Here is a 19,447-nt window from a genome sequence, read left to right as displayed (position 1 = left end):
AATGGCATAGTTATGATTTATAAAAATTATGTGGTATTGAATTTTTGCTTTATAGTTTTTCATTCCAAAATCAGTAGAAGTAAAAGGATCATGAGCGGTTCAATTTCCGAACCAATTTGAAACTTTGTTACCTTAAGTGTATTTTTAGATTTGTCATGCAATTACATTGTTAATGAATTATATGCGATTTGTTTTATTCACGGTGTATCTCCATGACTGGTTATACAAAATATAATAATTGTGTTTTGACTGGCGCTCAAACGAGTTGCAGAGATGAAAATTTAAAATTATGCGAGACAAATTTATGCAAACTACTTGTATGGCGTTGTATGTATTTCCAATAAAACTAATAATACCTAATTGGTTTTAGAAACGCAATCACAAACACGTAAATTAAGCATTCGTTGACTTTTCTTGGAAATAATTACATATGTAGCTACAGATATGTCAATAAGGATTTATTAAAAGTAAAGGTTTAAGACATACGCTGATTTATAAAATATTCTATTATTTTATTCAAATTATCTTCTTATACTTTACATTTATTTCTTCAAACTCTTTTTTGAGTACCTAATGAAAATATATTTAAAAACATCAGTCTATTGAAAAAAATGCATCCTAATGTACACTCCGAAAACAACAGTTTATTTTAAAATAATAATTTCATCCTTTACAAAATTACCTTTTGTCATGAGATGGTATGATAATGAGATATTCAACTTTCACGTTCTCTTGTTGCTACTTTCTTAAATGTTGTAATAATCTTTAAATCCCAATTCTTTATCACTTAAATGATACTTCACGTCCCGTTTACATTGTCATTGAAACCTAGATACGTATATTTAAAATTGATAATTTTACAATGAAATTAGAAAATTTTTCGAATTTCAAAAAATGTTAAAGTATGTCGGCCTTATTATAAATACAGGCTATGGTCGATTATGTAATTTTGATATCAATATTTATGGGATAAATATACAGCATTATTGAAATGAACGCATTTACTTAATTTGCAGTTTATACTGGTAACGGTAATCGAGCGAAACAAGAAGCGTGCGGTGGCGTGGTTTACACTTTCATATTATGTTGTGCAGATGCTATACGATAATTGATATATGTAAAATGAGTTTTAAATATGAGTGCTTTTATTTCTCACTTTTAATTTACTTTGAAAATTCTGTGTTCTAATAATATTACTGCTTCGAGCTATTTATAACCTTAAAATCTAGCTTAAAATAACATACATGTTTTCTGAAAGAACAAAATTAAAATCCGTACTATTAGCATCGTGATATGTCAATTTTAATGATTAATTTGCAATAGACTGATTATATCGTTCACATTTCATAGTAGCAGTTGATAATCTGATTGCATGCATTATATGTAAATGCAACTGAACAGGAATGTGTCTGAAATACAATTTTTCACCCACGTATAACTTTTTTTTAATCGAGCAGAATCTGTGTTTTATGTTTTATGGTAATGATTTAAGACAAGAAACTAATGTGTTTTGAGATCTTTATTTTGATTTATTAAATAAAATATGTTAACACATCTTCATGGATCATTTGTTAATCAGATTTCATAAAAAAAATAATAATTTGGAAATGAGATTTAACGATGTTATGAGAGTATCTACTGGAAGTTACTGTTTTAGCTACCAATCAATTAATCATTGTTTAATTATTAAATTAACAACAGTAATAAATTTACTTGATCTTGCAAAAATTATTAATGGCACAGTTTATTAAAGAACAATGAAGCGGTAAATTAGGCATCAAAAGTATTTTTCTTCTATTGTATTTACTAAATCTATTGTATTGTATGAAGAAAATCCTACAATTTTGCGTCAATATTGTTAATTCGTTCTTTGCTTCTATTTAAATTTATATTGCACACATATTAAATATATAAGAAATAATACAAAGTTCCTGAAAAAAAAGTACATGAGTGATAATTTTCTAAATTCAAACTTTATCAATAATAACAGCTGAATTGTGAATTAAACTAGAATGCATTTAAATGATTTTCAATATTCCAGTTCACTTTGAGTCTCTTTTACTATATATGGTGATACGATTGCAAAGTGTTGAAAATGATCTCATTGTTTAATTCATCGACATTGCACTATTGCCGTAAATATGATGATGAAATTCATCAAAAATTAAAATTCTTTTTCCTCTCTTACTTACGAGTATGTGAGCGTTTAATTTGCATTCAATAATGGAAGTAGATTTTTTTTTATTTCTAAAGCGGTATATACTGTGTACTCTCTATTTGGCACTTAATGAAGTTTCGAGATTTTAAACATCTCTTCTAAATGTAGGTAAGCGAACGAAATGCGCACATGGTAATGTGTAGGCAGTAAATATATCGTAATGAAAATAATTTTGATGCGATAATCTTAGATAATTGATGGTGATTCAATAATCATCTATTGTTGACATATACACAACTATACCACATTTTTATTAATTCTTGACTTTGTTTTTTTTTTACAAAGTTTTTGATGGAATTTTATAAGCATTATAATAATGTGTAAATGACAATGAATAATGTTTATTTGATTACATTTATTAATTGATCATTAATGGACCTTAAAGCAAGCTTCAATCCTTTTAAAAATCACATTTAGTTTAATGCTCTCTGCTATAAAATTTACAATATTTGTTTGATCATTTCCTGTGTTAATTTTCATTTAAAATTGCATTAATTATAAATTAAGAGACGGTAAGAGATTTTAATGTTTGTGTCAAAAGCGGAGTTTCAATACCTTTTCAAAGATGATTATTTCTTTAGAAGATTTATGAACTTTATGAGTAAACAGATTAAATACTTTGGCGCAATTAACATTTATTTTATTAATTCTTTACCGAAAAATAACCCATACCTACCTATAATAAAATTTATTGCAACTTTTAAAGTGTGCTTACGGATGAATTATTAATAAATAAATTTTATCCATTCTGCGTTCGAAATGTGAACATAAAATATAATAATTAATGACACAAGTTTTTTTTATATTTCTTTTTCTTGAAATTAGAAAATGAATGAATAAGTATGTGAAGCTAAATATAAGCTTGAAAATTATTTGTTTTTCCTTTATATCTAATGCTTTGACAATCATTTGCTCATGTGTGTGCATTTATCTCATTCATTGGTACGAATATTTTGTCTGTAAATGAAATGAAAAAATCTATGCATAATTTATGAATGAACTAAAAGCAAAATTAGAAAAATTATTCAATGTAAATTACTTTAAAGAGGGAAAAATGATTTGTGTAAAGCAACTAATCTAAAAATGATTGATTAAGAATTTATGCACCTTGCTTAACTGTTGCATTTAAGTTGTCATTCAACGATTGAACAACTTATAATGATTAAAAGTTTTTAAAAATTTGATGAGTGTGTCAAGTTGATTAGTTATGAGTTTCAAAATCAAAGGAATTCAAAGATCAAGAATTTTTTCTCTACATGTGTATAAATTCCATCTTAATATTATCATAAATACCTTATACAGTCTTAAAATCGAAAATTTAAATTCAACAGATACATCAAAACATGTCTCATAAATTTTATGATCGCTGATTTTATCATCAAATATGCATTTATAAAATCGTACAGAAACAAATTATTCCGATTAACTTTATATCCAGTGAAATGTCGAGACAATTGACGCCAGTCTTCTTGAAGTATATATTTCATCAATGAAGTGTAATAATCATACCAGAGCTCAATGATCAATGAAAATATTCCGCTTGAGATCAAATAAGATGATTAGAAAAATATTTACCAAAATAGCATTTTCGTGATATTTTTCTTTGACTTTTAACCCCATCCTTTGAAATTTATTTTATAATCATTGGGCTAATTTAAAAATTATTAAGGATTGTCACGATTTTGTGTGTTTAATCATGTTGTGAAAAATTTTCTTAGATTTTGATGAGTTCATATTTTACAACAATATATAAATGTTATGATTTTTTTGCTCTGAATACTGAATAAATCACGGCAAATAATCATGTATAAATATTTTCATTTTATATAAATTTTATTAAGATGAGATTTTAAGGGCACGGCTGACTTATAGACTTCTGAAAGAAAATCGTGATCTTTATAACATGCAACACGTGTCGTATTGAGATCATTTGAATATTAAAATATGCATTTTGTGAAATGATATCATTTTTGCTGATTGACTCACTCAATTGAATGAAAGATATCCATTAACAACATTGAAAGAATTTGGAATTTCATAATTATATTCACGAGTGTACAATTAGCAATCATTTAGTAATTACATTTTTCTAATGAATATGTTAAGAAAAGAGAATTTATGAATGCAGAACCTTTCATAGAATAAATAGCAGAAAATTACTTGACCGCTGTAGGCAACAAAACAATCAATCCATCACGTTGTAAGCATGATTTTTTGAATCATTGCGCCTTAATTATAAACAGCGTATTCAATTCAATGAGATTTTCTCTAGCTGATATGAATAGGATTCTTTATGCAAGTAAACTCAATTTAAAAACTAAAAATATGCAAATTTGCATTGTTTTACTTCATATCGTCATCAACAAAGTTCAAATGCTGATTCATTGGATGATAAAAATTCATTATTTCTTTGTAAAAAAATCTTTTGAACTCGTTAAAAAAATTGACAAAGACGTTAGGAATTTGAATGAATAGCTTGTGAAGATTCATTTGCTTCAACCTTACGAACAAATCATTAAAATAAGATCAATATTTCTCAAACAATTTTCAATGTACATTAAAATAACTCAATTAAATTTACCATATTGTACATAACTATTTCTCACTTAATTAAACTCAGTACGTAGTTATTTTTTTCAATTGCTTTTAAGTGCATATAGCTGTTATATGTCAATTTGTTAAAGCTAATTTTTTAATGTTTGCGAAGATGCCGCCACATAAAACGCTACGAGTCATACAAGTTTGTTAACTATAGTATCGAATTGCAAATATTTTTTCATCTTATACCAAGTATCAGTAAATCGACTACAGCTGTTTTCTATTTAATATTAAAATGTTTTAAGGTCAAATGCCACTATATGCATTCAATTTTAATTTACTTTTGACTTAACGATCATTATGAAAAACATTTTTCTCATAAATAGATTATTTGCACTTTTTCTTTATTCACTTCAAATATGCATTTTATATTTACTCAAAATTCATGTTCATATTCAAGTTAATTGTTTGCCTTTCGGCTTTCAATGTGACATAAGAAAACATTTCTGTGGTGGCGGTAAGTCACAAAATAAGAGTGTTTAAAATTTTATATATATTGAAAAAGAAACAATAAAGTCTTTAAAAACAAAAACAAAAGAAGTCAAGGCTTCTTGCGTGCTTGTTATTTGATTATATTTTAATGCGACACAACGAAATGCATAAATTTTTTACACTAAATTTGTTTTAAGAGATTAGCATCACTTACTGAATGAGTGTCTTACAGACGTATTTTTATTTAGTCTGTAGTAGAAAAAGGCGTTAAGCAATACTGAACTTTTTTTGGGATTCAATTAGCGTCGATGATGCACATCTACTTTTTGTATTTTTTTTTTATTAATTATAAATTTCCAATAATTTAATATTTTTTTGTCAATTTCAGTTTAACTTCGTAGGAAGAATATTGGGACCACGAGGTATGACAGCAAAACAATTAGAACAAGAGACAGGATGTAAGTAGATCTTATCACGAATCATAGTTAATAATTTATTAATAATGACTGGTATTTATAGGTAAAATAATGGTCCGAGGAAAGGGCTCAATGAGAGATAAAAAGAAGGTAAGGATTCATTTTCATTTATAATTCAAAACTATTTAAGTAGTTTTTCAATACTTAAGAGCTCAATGAAAATTAATTAATTTTTTCATTATTCATTATTCTTTTATATCTTGTTCGTGTTGCATACATGAGTTCATTTTAAATATCATTCAAATGGATAAATAGAACAAGAATAAAACATGACATCGTGTGCGCACACAAATCTGTCAAAAAGATCATTTAAATCGTTTTGTCTTAACTCTTTAAGCACATTTATTAAATTTATATTCGTTTTTTTGCTAAATGATAAATTAATGTTCAAAAAATTTTGTCATCATTTTATTTACATGCGATATAAAATAAACTTGATGCAAAAGTGACATATATCTAATATTTGAGTTTGTCTACCGTTTCAATGTCTTATTATGATTGTTTCGGAAGCTTTTTTATTTACCTCAATACTTTTTGAGTTTTAACATTCTGAACTAAATTCATTGACATTGTAAAGTCCGCGGCGTAACAAAAATGTTGAATTAAAAGTTTCAGCATTTTTTTAAAATTCGAATTAATCATGATAATAGCTACATTGTTACCATCAACGCTTTGCTGTATGCATTCAGTATATATGTCAAGAGAAACAATGAGTTTTTTTCTTCTTTATTTTCGAAAATAATTTTAGCGACTCATTTAATGATTTTCCATTGTCAAATTAGCCCGTCAAATCTGCATACTCATACATACTTACGTATAACATTTTATGACTTTTGCTTAGATTTTTGTGTTTACATTTTTTGTTTTATTTATTTTATAAATCCACTTTTTAGCGCGATTTTTACTAGTTTGGCGACGAACATGATAATTGGTTCTCGTTTTTCATAGATTTTCTCCAACAAAATGTTTCTTTCAAAGTTTAATTAATTTCTGCTTAATATTTTAAAATAATGTTTTCTGACAGTTTAAGAACATCAAAACTCTAACTGAATAATAAAATAAATAATTTTAGCATTAATCTAAAAACTAATAAAATGAATGCAATAAAATATTAATCTGTTAATGTAAGAAAATATTTTTAAATTTTGTAAAGTCATAGACTATCTATATGAGCTTTTTGAAGTTGAAAATGACATTATTTCTGTTATTATAAAGACATAAAAATATCACTTCAATATCATTTGACACCTTAAAATATATTTTTATTTTTGATTGTAAAAAATGTCACAACATTCCATTAACGACTCCACAGACGAAGTAATTTTGGATTTTTACATTCGTGTGTTCAGTGTGACAATCTGAAAAACTTTTGTAAGTGGAGAAAAATAAAATTTTATTACCATTCTTGTCTTCATTATGGAAGATTGAAAATAATAAAAATTTGAGATGTCATTAGGTAAAATTAATTGTCGAAAGAGACATTAAATGAGAAAATATACGATTAGATAGGGACGTAATAACAAAACTTGGCAAATGTGCTTAGGAATATATTATCCGTATCTGTATTATATTTACTGTAAAACAAGGCTCTTTCCTACAAAATCATCACAATATTATTTATATTTTCTTATGTCTACATGAGTAAAACTTGAAATGAACCACAAACATGTCCCAGAAAAGAAAATTCATTAAAATTGTTACCGCTATGTTTGTCACACAACATAACACATTAATGATATTCAACAAGATTTATAATTCAATTTAAGCAAAAGATGAGTTTTATATGCGATTTTTTACATAGTAAGATTTTCTTCATGGATTTTCCATTTTCTTATTTCAAAAATTGACAGTAAATTTTTTATTAAATAAGTCCACACCACATAAAGTAAAGAAAAGTATATAAGACACAATTTTTTTCGTCTGCCTCATCATTCTGAAAGATTTATTGACTTTTATATTTATGATGATGTTAGCTAAAAATGAATTAGTAGAAAAATAGAAGTGAGAAAGCTATGATCAAATTGCTGTTATAGAGGTAAATTTGATAAAATAACAAATATGTTAAAAATTTCACGAAACAAAAAATTACGTAAAATTCATTCCTTCATCTTATTATAGTGAAAATGTGTAAATTTTTCTTTTTCCTTCTTTTTCACAATTGTGAATGAATTTTTTTTTCTACAATAATGAACTTTAAAATTGTAACTTGAATCACAGCATTTTTGTTTTATGCATTAATATATTTTCGTTTTGACTTGAATAATTTGCATACTTTGAAAACAATAAAGAGAGACAAGTATATTTTTAAAAAGATTTATTTCACAAACTTCATGTATGAAGGCGCGAAAATTTTCCCTCATTTTATTTTCCGTTGTTTTCTCTCAACGGAAAATTCTCCCATCTTCTTTTTACTATTATTATACAGGTTGAAAAATAAGAATTGATGAACTTGTGTACACAGCCCGGGCGACACAAAGCTCTGATTTGGCAGCCACACGGCGATCAGAGTTTAAGTGCTTATAGATTCCTGTTGTTGCTCTAATTGTCCTTGCTTTTCCTATTAAAAAATCTCAATGCTGAATTAATTGTTTAATTATTTTTCTTAGAATTGAAGGTTTGAATATAGTATTCAGTTCGAAGTAACTTGCATTGGTATGCACAAAATAATTCAAAATTGATGTGAAACACACTTCATGTAGACATACATCAAGACGAATTTTGCTGAACTACAAGCTTCAAAAAAAAAAATTATTTTTTACTTCTTCGCAATTTTTTCCTTTATTACATGTGATGATTAATTACGTCTTTTTGTGAGCATTTGCAATTTTGTATTCAACACATCCTGTAATTAATTGCAGCATTTCAATTGTTAAATATGTGGAAAAAAAATATTAATTTATTTATATTTTGCGGTTAAATAAATGATGTCAAAATGAATTAGTCATACCTGTGAACTGTAGCTGTCAGTGCTGCTTGTCGGGTTATACATTTAAAGGTTTATAATCACCCACGTATATATAAAAACAAATTATCTAAGGAAAAATCACATGAAGATGAAAAACATTTTTACAACTTTCAAACGAGCTCAATTTTTCATTAGCTATATCTAAAAAAATTTGAAATATTTCATTTGACTTTGAATCAATTAAAATTTCTAATTGGATTTTTATTTATTCAATTAATAGGAAGATGCAAACCGTGGAAAGCCAAATTGGGAGCATTTAGCTGATGATTTGCATGTACTCATTACAGTTGAGGATACAGAAAACCGTGCAAAACTTAAACTTCAGCGTGCTGTTGAGGAGGTTCAAAAGCTTTTGGTGCCAGTAAGTATATTCATTCTAAATTCTGATCGATTGAAAATCAATGTTTTTTAATCAAATCAACAGCAAGCAGAAGGCGAAGATGAATTGAAGAAAAGGCAATTAATGGAATTGGCAATAATCAATGGAACATATAGAGATTCAAGTACAAAAGCAGCAGCAGCTGGTAAGCGCTTACGGACTGTTTTACAAAAGTTTTTGTAATTTATTAATATTACTTTAATTCTTATCTACAGCATGCGAAGAAGAATGGCGTAGATTGGCTCAATCAGCAGCAGAAACACGTCTTTTATCACCAGGAATGCAACAAATACCAAATCAGATGCGCGCGACACAAGGAACACCTCTGGGTAGTATTTTCCAAACAGATGCGAATCTTCTAGCATATGTACATAAGTTACATTCAGAACCTACATTTACAGGTGCACCACTTATTCTTTCACCGCGTATGTCCGTACCAACGACAGGTGCTAGTCTCCTCTCAAGTCAACCAACACTCGATCATTCGGGCTTAATATACGCCGCAGCTCCGTTCACCGATTACACAAACTATGCAGCACTTGCAGCAGCTGGAAATCCTCTATTAACAGACTATGCTGATCATACTGGTGGGTTATTTGCTCGATAAGAGTCTATTTTTTTTAACTTATTGACAACATTTTATTTTATTTTCTAAAACAATATACCTAATAACTAAGTTCTTACATTACTATTATTAATTTAAAAAAAAAAATCACATTATTATTACAAAAAATGAAATTTTTAAAGAGAAAAACAAAAACTTTAGGAAGAAAATTTAGATATAAATAAGGAAAATAATAACAAACGATTGATTATAGCAGCAAGCAATCAAACTTTACGAAAAGAGATGAACAAAATTTCGAAAAATTTAATTATTTTAACAATAAGCACCATACACAGTAATAATAACAAACGATCGTAGAATCTAATATAAAGGTTTTAGATAGTGGGAAATTTTCTTCATAAAATATTGTAAAATTCAAGTACATTCTAGCAAAATAATGAGCGAAGATGTATGCTCAAAGCTAAATGCTTTAAAATTAACAAAAGAATGAAAACGGTGCTATGTGTACGTAATTTTACTACTAATATACAGTTTTCCTGCTTAGATGTCTAGTAAAAGTAAGAAAATAATCTTGGCATGAAGAAAATAATACCAAATTAACTGCAAATTGTATGCTTCCTATTAATTACATCGTAACTTGGAAAGGACATACAAAATAATTTTATGCACAATATTTTCTGTGAAATCATCATATGCATGTTTCATTTTACGGTCTATTGAAATTTTAGAATAATTTTTATGCAGCGAAATTCCTTACGCAAATAAAACTGCTTTCTATTCTATTTTATGTATCACTAAACATCACTTTAATAAGTAAGCATTATTATATTAAAACCATACGTAATTTAAAATGTCTCTTAATATTTTTAATATTCCTTGAAATGGTTTACTGTTCATTTCATATTTCTTTTTGTTCGGTCGTGTTAATTGCTTTCTTAGGAAAAGGAAAAAGAAAAATGAAATGAAAAAGCGAAGGAAAATATTTTTATATTTATATGAAAAACTTCTTGATGAAAATGAGAAATTTAGTGAAATGATTCTATTTTTTTTTGATGATTATTATGGTACTAAAGATTGAATCATTTCTGGCAAATGTAGCTAATTGTCGGAAATTTTTAAATTTAAATATTGTATTTTAACTAATTGCTTTATACAAACGAAATTACATACTGATACACAGAATTTTGAATTTAAAAGTATTAAAGATGATCAATCATATTTTGGAACATCAGTTAATTTAGATGTCAGTGACTGTCAGTTAATTGAATTATTGAATAAAACTCGGTTTATTGTGTATAATAAATTTAATTATTAAATTAATACATCAGATCAGTTTAATCATCATAGCATATAGAATCATTTCATACAAGAAATATCAATAAAACAGTATTATAGATAGAGAAACAAAATTGAAAAGAATTAACAAGAAGAGACAAGGAATTATGATACTAATGCAAGAATTTATATTAATGTCTAAATGTTTGATCTGAAATTATGGGACAAAAAATTTGTTTGGTTGTATTTTGTAGAAGAATTATTATGTTTATACCTTTCATTCGTAATTTTTATTTTCTTTATTTTTCTGTTTTCTTATTTTTTGCTTGTTGTTTTTTCACATTTATTAGATGAAAACATTATCTTGTTTTTTAATGTTCTGTGAATAACACTAAGAACTAAATTAAAAGAAATTTCAGCAAGCCATAAATGCTTTTAGCTTTGATCAGATCTCGAAGTCTATTCGAAATTTAAATAGAGTCGAGTCTACTTTTCGAGATCTGGTTTTGATTTAAAAAATAGTTTAAAAATTTTGCAAGAATTCGCTTATAAATTTTAGTCTATTTCAAATTTGTCTTGTCATATTTTTTTTTTTTTATCTTTTAGACAATTTTATTTTTAAAACTCTAAAAACGAAAAGAAAAGCATTTATCTTTCACTTTTTAAGACCGAAAAGAATTTTTTTAAAAAAGAAGATTTATCTATATTAAATTTATTAATAATCTAATTAACAAAGCAATAGTAAGCTTCAGTTTAAATGACTGTAAAGGAGGAAAAATGAAAGCCAATTTCATTACACATCAAAATGGCATTTGTTTGCTTATATGCAAAATTACTATGCCCTAATTTTCTGTTTTGACTATGAGCAGCCACATCTGATTCCTACACAAATTGAGTAAATGCTAAAGTTTAAGCATGTAAGGCAATTATTTTAATTTATTTTATTGTTATTTGGATAAAGTTTTGCAGATAAGTTATGAGCATTGCCATCAATTCTGAACAACTTTTTTTCTCGTCTGTCTGGTTCAATAAAATTTTCTTAATGAATAAATTTTCGTCAAAAAATAAGAAAAATGTTCAGTTTTTCGAAATTAAAAATAAAAAATACAGAAGAAAGAAAATCCATCACCGAAAAAAATGATAAAAATTATTTATAAATATTTTAGATTGCCTTAATTACACTATAAATTTGAATTTACATCCTCCTTGGAAAAATGATTGTGGCGTTAAAAACATGAGAGAGACGGAATGAATACTCAGTCGTAAGATTAAGATGGAATGAAATTTATTTTCGTCTTTCATTTTTCCCTCTAGAGAAATAAAAATCTCATCATTTGGAACAAGAAAGCTACGTCCAATTGATTATCCTCAAATTAATTTTTTTTTTAAATTTCTTAACTAACACCTTTTGTATGTTCTTTTATTAAAAGTTTCCAACTCATCTAACTGCCGATTTATGGATATATACTTACTTTAATTTAGTTTATGTTATCAAATGTATTTAATGACTTTTAAATTATCTTTATTTCTACTTTAAATTGTAAGAAAATCATGTTTTATGTTTTTTTGGTATTTTTCTGTTATTTTGCAGTTGGTCGATATACATTGCATGCTGGCTCCGTGTTTTGAATTTATTTTGTTTAGTATTTAAATTTGGTTTCATTTTTAAAAGCAAGAAACAAATCGCCATACATCCATGATTGAAAATTTTTTGTAAATTAATTTGCTAATAATCTTTAACGGACCATAAAAGAGCTTTTAATTTAGTTTATGCGCAAATTCAAGTAAATCTCATTTTTAGATATACCGTTTGGGAAGATAGAACCAAATTCATCTACAAACAATTTTCAATTTTATACACATCATATGAGATAGGAAGTATAAAAAAAAAATAATTTTAATTTAAATTAAATTTTATATCTGTATATAAGAGACATCACACAAAAATTCCGTAAGAAATTGAAAATAATTTCGCACATTTAAAATATGAAAAGTATGAAAAATTTGCTGCATAAAAAACAATAATTTTGTACACTTTTCATTTCATATGTCTACTGTACAGTAATGTATGAAACAATCCTTAAAATTATAATACGTTGTATAAATTTCACTTAAATATTATTATGGATCTACGCACAATTTAGGTTAATTACCTTCCCTACATTCAGCATCTTACATCATTACTTCTACAAGTTTTTTTTCTCTACATTTTTTTCTAAAATTATGACTACATGAATATTATATTACAACTTTTATGTTTTCCTTAGAAATATTTTTACTATCGTTACTTTATAAATGTGTAAATGTAAATTTGAAACGGAAAATATCCAGGAAAAACAATTTTTTTTTATTTCATAAATGCGAAACCATTTACAAAGAAATGGCCATTAATCTTTATTATTACTGTAATAATACTTAAAAATAAATTAAAATTGTATATAATTCGTAAAATCCAACACTTTAAATCATGAGAATGTTTAAACTAGTGATACAAAAAGAAATTTTTCATGCAAAACAATCATTTTTAAAATGATTCAAAATTTTATACTTTATACTCTTGTTTCGTACTATTAACGGTGTTGGACATCATCCTGCTGCCCTGTAAATGTTTAAAAATAGAAATTTTTCAACACTCTTTCGGGGTTGTTATTTTTATACGTGCATCTAAAGTTTTCAATTCAGGATGTATACTCCTGAAATTATTTAATTGGTGCTAAAAACATTTCAAATGTTGGATATGGGGGCAATAATTTACAGATTTTTTTTTTATAATTATTTACATAAAATTTTAATGAAAACCAAATTTTCCGTCCATAGTCTTCTTTGGCATACTTTTTTTTGCCATCATTGCAATATTTTACGTATAATTTTTTGTTACTCACAAACTGTATTTTTTTTTTAAATTATTATTTTTTGATTTATATCACATTAAAAAACTAGTCATTTTTGATTTTTTTTAAATCAGTACTTTTTTATGTTTTCAATTGAAAATTTTTCATTTTCGCGTTAATTTATGATAAAAATGTGTTGGGATTTCGCTGGAAGCATTGCAACTTTCTATTTTTTAAATCCTTTATAAGTTTTTACACAAACATGACAAAAATTGACATTTTACATCACAATTATTTTCGGTCATTAAAAACACTATCACCGTCCACTCTAGAATTCAAAGAAAAAGGTATTCTAAGTCCATAAAACACACAAATATCCAAATACTTGAATGATGAAAATGAAATAAATCATATCAAATGAAATGTAAATTTTAAGTTAATAACATGCCTATTCAAATCGTCACAATGCCATAATAATATTTAGTAAAGAAGTGAAAATTTTCGTTCAGTTAATGGACGTAATTGAAGGTTTTCATACAAACAAATCAAGCAAGTGTCATGATCAAAAATTATATATTTAATTTTAAGTAAGTAATAAAAAGTTGATGGAAGTGAAAGAAAAGTTTGTTTTTATGAGACAATTTTATGAGGAAATGAAGTTTCGAACATTAAGACCAAAAAAGTCTTGTAAATGATGCAAATTATTCTTCCATAATCATTGATTATTTATTTATAAAGAATTGTACACCTAAGTAATTAGCTTTTAAGTATTTTAGAAAAATGTAAGATGTACGATCAAATCTATGATTTTTTTTTATTTGTTAAGAAAACAAAAATGTGAAAAATTTTAAAGCATACCTACTATAAAAATCATTTCTATTGCGCGCAAACTATATTTTATAAATTAAGAATTCAACAAAAATTTGTTTTCATCTCGCAACAAAGAATTTTGTTTGAGAAAATTTAAAAATGTTTAATTTTATAAGTTTTTTAATAATTTTTATTTCTATTCTGTTCTGTTTCTTCCTCTATTTTAGTAGGTGCATTAAAAACACAACGACGATTTGTCAGTCGAGAGCATCCCTATCAAAGGGCCGGAGCACTGTCATAAAGATTCTCATAAAAAAGTTTCTCTCATGTTGAATTAGCTTAAATGAAAGTTCTTCCTAATTAACATACACATCTACAAAATGAAAGAGTTCAATATTTTATTTAATCATCATCGACAAATTCATACAAACAAAAACAAAAGTTAAATAGAACAAAAATTTGCAATATTTTTCATGCCATTACAAAAAAAAATATGAAAAATACGAATTCATAGATCGGTGGTGCTGGGCCCTTTGCTCATAATGACTCAAATATGTGTTTTGCCCAAGGTTAGTTACTTTTTTCATAAAATATTTTCATTTATTATTTTATTTATTTATTATTTCCACAAATCGTCAATTGATTTTTCTCTCATTATTATCTTCGTTGTATCATGTATATATAAATGCTTAGGGACTATAATTTAATTTTTTTTTGTAGTAAATTTCATATTTGATTTTCAATCGTCGTTTTTCGTTGACTTGAAAATCTTTAGAAATTTACTTTCAATTTTATTTAATTTTTTTTTACTTTATGCTGATAAAGAAAAATTGGAGGAATTTACTTCTTCCAATGATTTTTTAAAGAATTTTGAGTGTTTCTAGTAAAAATGATTATTTTGTATCATGTTGTTGTGGTCATTCTCATGAAAGTTTCTCATCTACTTTCCATCCAATTAATTGAATGAAATGCTTCCTCTACATATGTTCACCGAGAAAATCTTTCATGAAATGTGTCTTTATTATTACAATTACTTTAATTTATTATTTTTAAATTGAAATTTAGTTAGGTAGTTGAATTATTTTTTACTTTTTATCGTTAAATATGTATTCGATACTCTTTAGAAATGGACATTTTTCACTTTTTCCATTAGTTATCTTTACCTTTTTTAATTTTTACTGTTTTATCACAAAGTTACCGTAATATAAAATTAACTTCAATTATTTAAAGTCTCTCAATTCAATATTTTTATCAACCTTATTTGCTCCCTTTACGAGACACTGTCATTTTGCATTTAGACAACTTACAAAATTTATAAATCTCCATAAATAGCAACTTTCATTTCCTATCAATGAAAACTATCGAAAAACAGTGTCTTGAGATTTTTTTGGACTGTTTTGAAAGCATTCACGAGAAAAGGGGCTGTTTATGGGTTGTTTTTTCTCAAAAAAAAAATAATGTTTATTTTACACAGAAATGATGTATTCCAATTTTTCATAAGATTGCTTTAAAATCTAACATTTTTCTCGTAATTTTAAAAAGAATCTACAAACAAAAAATATTGTTGACTTGTGCCTGTTGCGAAAAAAATTAAAAATAAATTGAAATCCGAAATAAAATTTAGAAATTGCAGCAAATTGAGCTAAAAAGGACAATTTATGTAAAAAAAATTAAGAATGATTATGAGTTAGGCTTTAAAAATTATATTGATGTGAAAACTTAATTATTATTCATAGAAAAAATAAGTTAAAGAATAAATTCCTTTGCACAATGAATATCCTTTATTAAGAATGAGATCGTAATGATAGAAATTTTCTTTATTTTATTTTTGCTTATTTTTTGTTGAAAGACATCTTGCAACAAATTTTCATTATTAAAAGTTCTATAATTTAATATTTTTTCATCTTCTCGATGATTCTATATTAAGAAAGAATAGGATTCAAGTGCCATTAAATTCTCAAATTACACATCTATCTCAAGTAGGTTGTAATAAAAAAAAAACAATCCAAGAGAACATACTTTATTAAGTAAGAGATTCCACATTTGAAATAAAAATGCCATTTATACCAAAAATATTCTAGAAAAACTTGAGAATCACATATATCAATTATCAGCAAGCGAAAATTTGTCTGTAGGAATTTTAGTTTCTCAAAATGTAAGCATTAATGAAATCAAAGCTCTTATTATTCAGTGAAAGTGTTGAACTTTAAGGAAAATCATTTGATACTTGATATATTATATGTAATAATTTTAATTTGCTACTCTTACGATTATTATAATGATTATAAATATAAAAAATATAAATATTTGAATCATAATATCTTTTTATTCGTTGAAAAAACCTGAAGAAAGAAAGAAATTCTCAATAAAAATCTATTTATAGAAAATTTTTCAGAAAAAAAAAAACAATAAAGTGAAGTTTTCTTTCAAGTTTTAATTTCTCTTTTTTGTTCTTTTAACACAAATAATGTGCTTTATAATATTAATAACTTTTCATTTGATAATCTCTATTTACTCAATCTATTAAAAAAATAAATTTCAATCTACTTTTTAAATTAATTCAACATAATTACCAAAAAAAAAGAATAACAACACTGAATAATAATAACATTAATGATGATGCAAAACTGATAATTAATCAACTAATTTACTATTTTCAAGAAATGTCTTCTCAATTTTCTCTAACATTTTTTAAAAAAGGAAATACTTACAAAGAAATATCTAATGGAACTAACTGTAATGTTCTAAATGAAATGTTTCTAATTTATAAAGGAATTGAAATGGATTAATCTTGTTGGAAATCACATTTTTAGACTGAAATTCATTCTTGTCGGAGCTAGAAACTAGTTCGAAAATTTGAATTTCTTTAAGAAAATTTGATTTCAATGAAATTTGCTTGCTATTATGAATGTTTCAAATAACTAAATTTTCTATTGTATCTGTTTAATGCACAAATTTAACAACAGGCAAACTTACTCACAAACTGATAAAATCTTCGTTAATGCTAAACTAACAGAAAGGATAAGTTGAATAATCATGTGATAATAATTAATTAGATATCATAGAAATACAAACAATCTAAAATTCAATGGAAATTGATAAAAACAGCTGTAAATTATGAGCACAAGTTAACAAGAAAAAAATTATGTTGCATTTTGATTACTTAAAGAAATCTAACTCAATTAATTTTATATGAGAATAACGTACGTATATCCTTGGAAGTTTGACAAGGAGAACTTTACAAAAAAATCCACAAAAGCCCATACATGTCCTTTGTTTCTAATAATTAAAAAGCATACTTTCTCCGGTGTTTTGGGGTCCAAATTTGTGTCCAAACAAAGATATAATTCTTTTACTTCTCTATCTTATTCTATTCTTGCATCCTTCCACATAATTTATATTTTACACATTTGTCTTTGTCATAAAAGTACAGTTGACGATATTTTTTATTTTTATTTATTATTTAATTATTTGTTGATTTTACATTAATTACTGCATATGGATTGTATGACAAAAGTCATTGAATCCATAAATTTGGAACGTTCAAGTTTTTTTTTTGATTGTCACTTGTAAATAGATGATTTTAATGTCCTCAAATTATTTGTTTAACATGATTTATTTATTCTTTTTTTTGTAATGTTAATCCTTAAAAAGTCATGACATAATCTAAAAAAACTTTAAACGTTCCAAATAATAGATGAATAGGAATTTCGCAGTTATTAACTTTTTTGTTACTTGAAAAGGAATTTAAACGGAAGAATAGGCAAAAATTATTATTGTTATGGTTTTTAAGTACCTACCTTTTAATAAATGAAATAAGAAGAAGAACTACATGAAAGTAATTTTTGTAACTAATCATATTTTATTAACTATCTTAAATGCTTAATTAAGTTTCCTTTATCTATCCGCACTTTTGAGTACTCATTTTTGTTAGCACACAAAAATTCATTTTATGCAACAAATTCACATCTTTGTCGCATGTTATCTACCTATGGCACTCAAATGTTTTGCATCATAGCATACATTTTTTAAAGTTAAATCCACTTGCCAATAGTTACGACTAATTTACCTTCTTAAAACTAGAATTAAAACAAAAAATGAATGCTTTTAATAATTTTGCCTAATTCTTTATCTTATCTTCCTACATCTTAAGAACATTAAATTTAATAACGTTGGAATTAACTTTTTCTATTCCATTTTTGCAATCATAAGACGATAAATCCTCAGATTACATTAAATTTTCTCTCCCTAATTTTAATGCCACTTAAAAAATGTAATAAAAAAATTGATAAATTTTTAATATTTCCTAACAAGTTGCTAATCATGAATCGATAGCTTTAAAAATTGGAATGGCACTCAGATGATTTTATCCAATCATCAACGAAGCACTAGGTTATCTCAAAATTTAACTGCTATGCAAATAAATTTTATATCTTTGGAAATATTTATAGTCAGTCATCTTCCATCTTTTATGGTATCTGGGTTGTTTGTCTTATGATTGCATTCATACACTGCAGTATTTTAATAGTTTAGAATCAAATTTATTAATAATAATTTAATATACATTTATTACAAAATTAATTAATCAGTGAATGTTTTTTTCTCTCTCTAATTTACAGCACTAACATCTAAAAACAAAAAATATGTATTTAATTCGTATGTATCTTTATTGCTCTTTTATTTACTACATCCAGCCATCTCTAAAACAAATCGTCACGTTCATTTACTACTACTACTACTACTACTTAAAATAATATAAATATATTATATTATCAAATTAACAACGGTGCCATGGTAGAATGAAAATATAATTTTTTTTAAAAAAAAATATCCTGTTAACTAAAAAAAAAATATAAAAAATTTATACACAAAGAAATCTCTGATGATAACTTTAAACG

General features: G+C 25.6%; 1 protein-coding gene across 2 annotated transcripts in view; it reads left to right on the top strand.

The window, feature by feature from the left end:
- The window catches only part of how (protein held out wings), a 42,410-nt gene extending 26,403 nt beyond the window's left edge, over positions 1–16,007 (top strand). Inside the window, exons 3-9 of one of the 2 annotated variants that reach the window (XM_070638104.1) lie at positions 5,637–5,706; positions 5,768–5,814; positions 8,910–9,050; positions 9,114–9,213; positions 9,284–9,397; positions 9,470–9,655; positions 14,777–16,007. In XM_070638104.1, coding sequence (XP_070494205.1) covers positions 5,637–5,706; positions 5,768–5,814; positions 8,910–9,050; positions 9,114–9,213; positions 9,284–9,397; positions 9,470–9,655; positions 14,777–14,850 — 732 coding nt within the window. In that variant the 3' untranslated portion in view covers positions 14,851–16,007. Of the gene's footprint in view, positions 1–5,636; positions 5,707–5,767; positions 5,815–8,909; positions 9,051–9,113; positions 9,214–9,283; positions 9,398–9,469; positions 9,656–12,499 lie in introns of both variants that reach the window. The other variant, XM_070638105.1, reaches the window with a different exon arrangement.
- Positions 16,008–19,447: the final 3,440 nt, after the last annotated feature.

The sequence above is a fragment of the Chironomus tepperi genome, unplaced genomic scaffold, assembly GCF_022539635.2.
Source record: "Chironomus tepperi strain 1889 unplaced genomic scaffold, CSIRO-AGI_Ctep_v1 contig_170, whole genome shotgun sequence".
Lineage (NCBI taxonomy): Eukaryota > Metazoa > Arthropoda > Insecta > Diptera > Chironomidae > Chironomus > Chironomus tepperi.
Note: the sequence above shows the minus strand (reverse complement) of the source record. Positions and strands in the feature narration are given on the sequence as shown.